Genomic DNA, 8,926 nt, shown 5'->3' with positions numbered 1-8,926 from the left:
CCCCACCCCACACCCTGCCACTTACTTAGCATCTCTGCTGCTTTTGTGCTGAGTGGTTGCAACAAAGCCTTATGGTTGCAGAGCCTAAATTGTTAACAGGTAAAGTTCCTGACCTCTGGTCTAAGCGTTTGAAACACTATAGAACTGCCTTGTAGAATTCTGAGCTGTCTAACCCTCTGATCCTTTTGCTCTTGATGTCTCGGTTTCAGTTTTTTTCTCGGTGCATGAAAGCAGCATGCCATGGAGATGGAGGAGAGAATTCTGTGGTGAACGATGGTGGTGAAGCAGCTTTGGAGATGGAAGTTTGAATGCGTTCCTCCAAAGCTGACTACCACATAAAGTTTATCTTTGGTGATAAGTTATAGATACGGGCTTCCTAAGAGGCCCTGTGACAGCCGGCTTCCCAAGACACTATGTGTATCCTTGGGATGAAGAAGAAAATCCAAGAGAATGAGAGTGAGGATGGAATGGGGAAAGGTATTTGTGTTCTTGGAGCTCTCAGCCAGCTAACTGAGGAGATGCATAAAGATTGACAACATCCATGAAGAATAGGCTTAGAAGAAAGGCAGGATTCACATGCTTGTATGGAAATATAATAGCAGTGTTTATATCTGTTCTTAACATTTGAAAGGGGGCTGGCTCATCTTATAGTATGCACGGCTTTGGTGGAATTGGGGATGCCAACTGCATTTGAAATCACTTGGGTTTTCTCAGAAATACCAAGCTGCGCTGAGGAGAAAGGCGCTGTTGATTTTTCTGGCAGTTCAGACTGCGTTGTCCAGTAAGCAGTGATGAGCAGCAGATTTCAGAACCCAGCTCTGTCTGTTAAGAGAGAGGTAGGAACTCCTCGTTTTCTTTCTCTGTGTAAAGTGGGCCACATTGGGGTATGTGTTCTTTTAGTTGTTTGTTTTTTACAGCTAGTGGCTTAGGGGTTATTGAAAAAAAGGTTTAACTTATTTGTCTCTAGACATTTTGGACCTTGGCACGGACTATCACAGTGTTAAAACTTAACTTTTCCACAATTGTAAAAGAGTAAGGGTTGGTTGCTGGAATGTTAAGAAAATGTGGAGAGATAATGGCTTAGCTAGGTCTGTGTGAAGCACACACCATTTGTACAGAAAGGATGGTCACGTGTTGTGCTCCTCCTTCTGCTCCTGTCGACTCAGCTCTCCCAGAGGAAGTGCCAGCCAACCAGTTCAGACCGACAGTCACCATTTAGACACTGAACTCTTTGTTTCATAATTTGAGAATAACCTTTAAAAATCTGAGTCACTTTTTGTTTGGAGTTGTTTTGGTTTTTAAAAATGGGACTTTTTCATGGCAGAAAACAGTGAATCAAAACATGGTGTGCGGGGCTGGCTGAGTGGCTCAGTTGGTTAAGAGCTCGCTTCAAGAGTGTGAGCTCTGAACAACAGCGGTTCGATTCCTGGCCCAAACTGAGCAGCCGCTGAGTTGCCAACAGGTGGCAGGATGGCTCAGCTTAAAAAAAAAAAAAAAAGAGTAAAACATGGTGTGTGGTGTAGGGGCTTTATAGTCTGTTCTTCCGCATCTTCTGAGGCATGAGGGGCACTGGGTCTCTGGTCCTTTTCGACCTGTCTTGCTCTTTGTGTGAGACATCAGTCACCAGCCTGATAGGCATCTTGGTTGGGATGGAATTCCTTAACCTTCCAGAAGATTTGGAGGCCCAGGCTGACTGTGCCACCCAGGCTTGCCGTAGGACAGTGCACCATAGCAGATAGGCTGCAACAGGCCAGGTAGCCTCTTCCCAAAGTTCCCCAAAGGGTTTGGCAGACCAGCCTTTCTCCTGTTAGGGTATAGAGAAGCAGCAGTGTCGAAAAACATTTAGCTGGGAACAAGCAGATGTGGCTTTGGTTTCTGGCTCTGAGATCAACTTACTTATGACTTTGGGCAAGGCCTTTTCTGAGCCCATCCTTAGGCCTCAGCCTGCTCATGTGTAGAGTGAGGGAGGAGGTGTCAGTGAGTTTCCAGGTCCCTTTCAGCTCTGTCTCAGTTCTCATTGCTGTGTTAGTTGTTCAGGTGTTTTGGATTCAGCATGAGACTAGGTAAAGATTTTGTTTTCCTCTTTGCTGTTTCTCTGCTCTTCTCTCTGAGCTTTTATCCTTTTTTCTTTTTTAATCAGATCATCTTTTATTTTAATTAAATTACTGAGCCCATATTGGACATTTACTTGAGGAATCTTTGTTGTAACTGCAAATGTTTTTCTGAAATTGTTTTTCTGCACTAGGTATTTTGTTTATGTGTGGATGCGATTTTATTAATTCACTTTGCTAGAATGAGAATGGATTGGAAACATTTTTAAGTAGGAAATTGAAAGCAGTTATTATCAGTCTTAAAAGGAGCATGTCAGAATCTCATTAGAGGGCAATTTTCTATATACATTTATACACACACACACACACACACACACACACACAAACACAAGTAAAGGTCCAATAAAACTTAATATAAGCTACAGAAAGCATTGTAGGGGGTATGGGTTTTAAAAGGATCACATATTTAAAAAGTTAAAATTGATAAATGTCATTAGGCCTTAGAAAATTAAATATGACTCTTGAACTGTGAGGTGTGGTGGCAGTGCTTCTTCAGCCTCAGTAGGTATGGATTCAATTCAGTATTACTTTGGAATTTTTAGTAGTCTGAAACTATTTCTCGGTTTTCAGATTTCATGTGGATACTTCAGCTTCCTACTCACAATGTGAGGACAATAAATGAGCATTTTCAGCTCCTGTCTCTAATATTTTCCCATTGATACGGGACAGATTACAACCCCCATCACTGCCTGTCTTGTTACTGTTGTTCTGGGGGGTTGGGCATAATCTTTTTTCCACAGCTCAAACCACACTTAGACTTCTTAAGGATACACGGGCATTTTATACGCAGTGCTTTTTCGGGTCTCTACAGAAAGACATGTTTGTTAGAGTCCCGATCCTCAGCTCATGTTTCAGGGCTGGTTGGATGGGTGTTTAAACTAGCAGAGTAACCTAGATCCCTTTCTCCTCTCCAGGCAGGATACTACTGAAGAATGATCCTGTTCAACCTCCTAATTGCCTCTGCTGAATTAATCCTCTGTTAAATAGTTAAGGAACCAGTGATTTTAATGTCCACCAAAAATAGTAAGAAAATATGCACCATAATTAACCTTAAAAGTCACTGTCATGCAGCATTAATAAAACTTGCCATTTCAGCCAAATCCTAACATTACCCAATAGTGAAGATACTCAGAGAATCTGTCCTCGATTGTGTGACCCAGATTTCAGAGCTTTGGGCTAGGGGAGGAGAAGGTCACAAGCTAAACCCTCATGCCCTGGGAGATGGAAAGGAGTCTCAGAGCCTGCTCGGTGACTTCCTTACTATAGTTCATTGGGTATGAGACACCCTCCCCTGTCCCCACTGCTGCCGCCATCCCTCTGGAGACTTTTGAAAGCTCAGCACTGCCCAGGGTTACTAGCAACCCTCTGCAGTCCAGAGAGATGAGGCTGGATTTCCCCAGCTCCCCTTGAGCTTCAAGGCACTGCAGCTGTGGAAGCAGAGGATTCCTGTCCCTCATCTCTTGGGACATGAGGACCTGACCTCCAGGAGTTGGCTCTCCTGTCAAATGTGCCATCTGGCTTCCTTTCATCTCCATTGTGTTTGGTTTGTGTCAGCCTTTTGTCCCTGTCTACAAAGGCTCATGGTGACTTACAGCACTCAAAGCATCTTGTAAATCAGAGGACTTCCTGAAAGACAGTTGCCAATTTCATTCAAGTGTCATCTGTCATTCTTGTGATGTAGCAGTTGTAGAATTCTGCATCTTATAAAACCTAACTGGTGTTTTTAAAATTAAATAAAAGTACTGCACTTACAACAATACTTATCTTCTCTCAGGATCCTAAAGTTGCAAGTTAGTGGGTCTCCAAGGATAAATCTTTTCAAGTTTTTTGTTTCTGTAGCACAACACAGGAAATTTCACTGTTTTAAACTTCAGAGAGGCCCCTTTCAGAATAAATTCAACCTACAGAAGTTAACATGGGGAAACCGTTTCCTGTGTGTCATGGATGAAAGGCTTTGGATATTCAGGACTTTGGAGCTTGAGATCCTCTGGGGGTAAATGGTGGATCATTTGGAGAAATCTGCAGAAGGACTCTCAGCCATAGCCATTGGCCATGTTGAAGAGGATGGAGGACATAAGAAGACGGTCTCCTGGGCATGGCCAAGACCTGAAGTCCTTTAGCAAGTGCTAAAGGAGAGCACAGTGGAATGCGGCCTCCCTGCTCAGCAGTGCTCTGTGACTTAGGTGGCCCATTCTTCCTCCTATTTGAAAACACACTTGGCCCACTCAATGAGACAATGTAATTCACTTTATAGAACACATAATCGGCTTTGTTGAATGAATTTATTCCATTAAGGCTGTCTGCAATAATGTCTTTATCACAGAATGAGGTGTCAAGAATTAATCACTAGACTAGGAGAAAAACTGCATAAACTGTGGCTATAACTATCAGAATAATCAATCATAAAATGTCTTACACAAAATTTCAATATGGCATTTTCATTTAATATATTGTACATTATAATTTCTAGTTAAACTAAATTATTGATTTGTCTAGTGTATTCTACTTCAAAATAAATACATTATATTTTATAAGATTGGCATGATTTTAATAATATTCTTAGTTTGGAACCTTATATATGACCTGTTGAAGATAATTATTTGATCATAAATATTCTTCAACTATAAATAAACATGTTTTGTCTTTATCAAAGATAGTATTTGTCGACTTTCTTTAAGTCATCTTTTCTCATTTTAAATTCTTAGCCAAGACTTTCTCAAGCTTTACTTTCTGACATTTATGTATTTTTTTAAGTACCTATGTAGTAAATAGGTTTTTTTTCCAACTACATCCTCTGTGCTGTTATAATTAATAGAAGAAATATATACAGAGAGTGCCAAAAAATACACATTTTAAGAAAGCAAAATATTAAAATTGTAATAATATATACCGATAACAAAAGATGAATACAAGTCACGATTTTTTTTTAGCTGAGCCATCCTGCCACCTGTTGGCAGCTCAGCTTAGGCCGGGCATCAAACTGCTGTTGCTCAGAGCTCACACTCTTGAGTGAGCTCTTAACCAACTGACCCACTTGGCTGGCCCCTTGAGTCACGTTTGACTTCTGCAATTACAAGAGGTGCTCAAAGTGGTTACCATCAGCATAATTTTAACACAGTTTTTTCCTTTCTTAAAATGTGTATACATTATTTTGGCACCCTCTGTATTTTCTAAAACCCTTGGAATTTCCTAAGTGATGAGAGTGAGAAAGAGGTCTTTTGTTGAGTTAATGATATGACTTGGGCTGCACCTAGGATGGGGGCTCGTTGCCAAGGAACCCAGCCATGTGATTAGCAGGTTAGAACTTCCAGTCCCACCCCCTAGACCTCTGAGGAGGGGAAAGGTGCTGAAGGTTGACTGAAATCACCAGTGACCAATGATTTGATCAATCATGTCTGTGTAATGAAGCCTCTATAAAAAACAAAAAGGACAGGGTTTGGAGAGCAGGGTTGGCAAACATGCGGAGATTCGAGAAGCATGGAAGCTCTATGGACTTTCCCCCACACCTCCCCCTATGCATCTCTTCCTGACTTACATCTTTTTATAATAAACTGGTAATCTAGTAAGTAAAATATTTCTCTGAACTCTGTTAGCCACTCTAGTAAATTAATTGAATCCAAGGAGGCGGGGGTGGGGGTGTCATTGGAACCTCCACACTATAACTGGTTGGTCAGAAGCACAGGTGACAACCTGGACTTGTGATTGGTGTCTGAAGTTGTAGGTGGGGGGTGGGAGTGGGGTGGGGTGGTAGTCTTGTGACAGTCCTTATCCTGTGGGATCTGATGTTACTCTGGGTAGATCCTGTCAGAATTGAGTTGAATTGTGGGACACTCAGCTGGTGTCAGAAAATTGCTTAGTGGTATGGGGGGAAAAAAACCACACATCAGACTTGGTGTCAGAGTCTTATCCTCTTATTTCCATTTGCTGATCTAAAACAAGTGTTTCTGTAAGTGCATTCATAGGACACTAATCCCACATGATTTTACACAAAAATGGTCGTGCATTCATAGGATACTAATCCCACATGATTTTACGCAAAAATGGTCCTACCACCTGTCGACAAAAAATATCCAGCCTAAGAGAAAGCTTAGAAGAGTTTATTTGAGCCAAACTGACGACAATTGTCGAGAAACAGTCTCAATGGATTGAGAAAATGCTCCAGAAAATGGCCATTTTGTTACTTATTTTATGCATTAGAATCAAAGAAGGAAGGTTACATGAAATCCATTCATTGTGGATTAAGGGGGTGGGAGAAAGCAAAGTGGGGAAATCTCTGGGATTGGATAAAAAGCAAAATGGAGAGACTTTACATTGGTGTGTACAGGATAGTTAACAGCATTTTACAGCATATAGAGATAGTATTTGGGGAGCAAGATAACAATGAGAGATTTTGTAGATTCCTGCTCTGGTATGGTGGGTTGTGTCCCCTGGGAGTCTGGAAAAAGGGATTACTCTGATATTGCAAGGGTATGTTGTGTTAGGTGCAAAAAAGATGACAGGCTTAAGGTAAAGATGGACCTTTGTCAAGGAAACTACAGGCCAAGGATGTGACTTCGCACCATGACCCACCTTAGTTAGGAATTTTTATGTTCATGCCATCCTCTGTGGTTATTTTCAGTCTCCTGAGCTTGTCAGGTTTAACATGTGGCCCCTTTTCCGTCCACATTTGCCCCTTTTGGTCATAAATCTGAAGGATGTATTGATGACCAACCTTTCGATTGGATAGTGTGGTCCCACTGCATTAGGAAGGTAGTTCCTAGGAAGTCTTAGTGTCAGCATTTATCTTGTTGAATGTTGGAGGCTGGGGGGGGGGGGGCAAGACTATAACTTTAGATGGCAGTAAAGGCCGAATTATTTATATTTAAAAGAAAATGTGACACATGGGAGGAGGTCGGTTCCTATATGTCTTCATTAAATTTCTGGATTGTTTTTACTCTTTGAGCTATCATGATCCGAGTTTTCTTTCTGTCCTATGTTGTTTTTTTGTATCTAGTATAACATGTACAAGCTAGGACCAAGAATAATAGTATTAAACCTATTAGGAGCAGAAAATGCCTATTAGACAAGTATGAGTCTGAGGGGAACAAACATCTTAGCCAACTAAAGAATGCTTTACATGTATTATCATAATTTTTTATTAAGTTAATATGTTTCCTTCCTTCATCTGTTATGTGTACCTTATGATAAGTTTGGCCAGATGAATGAAGATTTGCTATTATTTTATGATCTAGAAGTTTTTTGGGGTTTTTTTGGCCAATTAGTTTCCATAGAAGTGACTTCATGGGAAGGATTAAGTTCAATTTCCCAATACATTGGGTTTTCAGTATCAATGTTATCATGGGTTTTATTAAAATCAGGTAAGGTTAATTTGTCTATGATTTTAGTATTACATCATATTTTTACAGTATTTACTGTAAACCTGGTGTCATTACAATAGAAATCAGTATGACAGAAGAATTATGAAAAGAAGTCCTCTTTTCATATACCATATATTTGTTTGTTCAGGTGGATATGATAGGCCAGGATTGGGTGAATTCAGAATTCCATATAGATTGGGCACATAACAATTTACCTTTTCAGTTTAATATGGCCTATCTATTTTGGAAACACTCAAGTGTCATTCATTTATCTGATTTCTGTAAGTTATATAACTGGGAACTGTAAGGTTGAATAAAGCTGTAAGAACATAATGGTGTAAATTACAATTACTACCTAAAAATTTCTACAGGCCACGACAGTAAGAGTTTCATAAATAAATTTTGTGTGTCTTAGTAGCCATTATAGTGGACTATTTTAAATATATATATATATATATATATATATATATATCCACTTCAGTTTTTATCTGAATTAATATAGTTAGTAGTCTTTGTTGAGTTAAGGGGTAAGTATAATTGGGTTTTAATATTTATATATAAAATTCCTTTTTCAATATTTTTTTTCACTAACCTTTTACTATTTTACTCATCTTTTCAGTTTGTCTTCTTTTCCTCATTCAGAAATAACCAACTTACTAGGACAAACGACTTCCTTTTAACGTCACTCAAAATATACACACATCCCTTTTTTTCCCTACAATAACATGCCTTTTAAATTTCAAAGCCATAAAAAAAATACTGATAATGAAGAAGTTATATGTCTTTAGTAATTATTAATAGTTGGGCTATATAAGTACAAGGTTTCAGAAAAGCCTAAAGAACAAGTATTATTATTGGCAAACAGGTAAAGACAATAAAAAATTGTTATTTCAAGTTCAATATCAATTATGTAGGTATACGGGCCTTCTTGATGTCTTGGGATAGCTGTCTAACCCTGATGCCTGCAGCTTCTCATCCTTGAGGAGTCTTTGATATCCACTGATAGGTCCCTTCTGACAAGGTTGGAAAGTCTCTCATGGATATCTTGTCCAATGGACAAAATTTCCTGGTTGTGAGTCTTGGTCTTTTAAGTCTTCGTTTCCTGGGAACACACTGAAGTGAATCGGTTACTAATTTATTAATTTTTAAAAGATAATTGATAAATCCTTGACAATGTACAATGTTTTCTTTTAATAAGATTGGTCTATATGTCCCTTCATATAGAGTGAGCAATGACTAATGAGGAGAAAGCCTGTGCTTACCAAAAGGAGTATATCTCAGGTTGAGAAGCACTATAAGGAGAGTTTTTGGCCAAGGGAGATTGAAAGCTTCTGAAAATTTACCTAGTTGACTTTTTTTTTAAAAGATATTTATTGGGGAATTGGGGGGATGGGAACAGTGCTGGGGAATTGGGGGAAGGGGAACAGACAAGTTGCTGTTCTTTTGTTCTTCAGTCTA

The 8,926-nt window shown here is 39.5% G+C and overlaps 1 protein-coding gene across 2 annotated transcripts in view; it reads left to right on the top strand.

Annotated features, from left to right (window-relative positions):
• The window catches only part of ALDH3A2 (aldehyde dehydrogenase 3 family member A2), a 22,525-nt gene extending 17,762 nt beyond the window's left edge, over positions 1–4,763 (top strand). The window contains exons 11-12 of one of the 2 annotated variants that reach the window (XM_019641531.1): positions 715–836; positions 3,026–4,763. In XM_019641531.1, the coding sequence (XP_019497076.1) occupies positions 715–792 (78 nt within the window). In that variant the 3' untranslated portion in view covers positions 793–836; positions 3,026–4,763. The remainder of the gene's footprint in view (positions 1–714; positions 837–3,025) is intronic. The other variant, XM_019641532.1, reaches the window with a different exon arrangement.
• Positions 4,764–8,926: the final 4,163 nt, after the last annotated feature.

This window comes from Hipposideros armiger, unplaced genomic scaffold (genome assembly GCF_001890085.2).
Source record: "Hipposideros armiger isolate ML-2016 unplaced genomic scaffold, ASM189008v1 scaffold_61, whole genome shotgun sequence".
Classification (NCBI taxonomy): Eukaryota; Metazoa; Chordata; class Mammalia; order Chiroptera; family Hipposideridae; genus Hipposideros; species Hipposideros armiger.
This window is presented reverse-complemented; position numbering and strand designations above follow the sequence as displayed.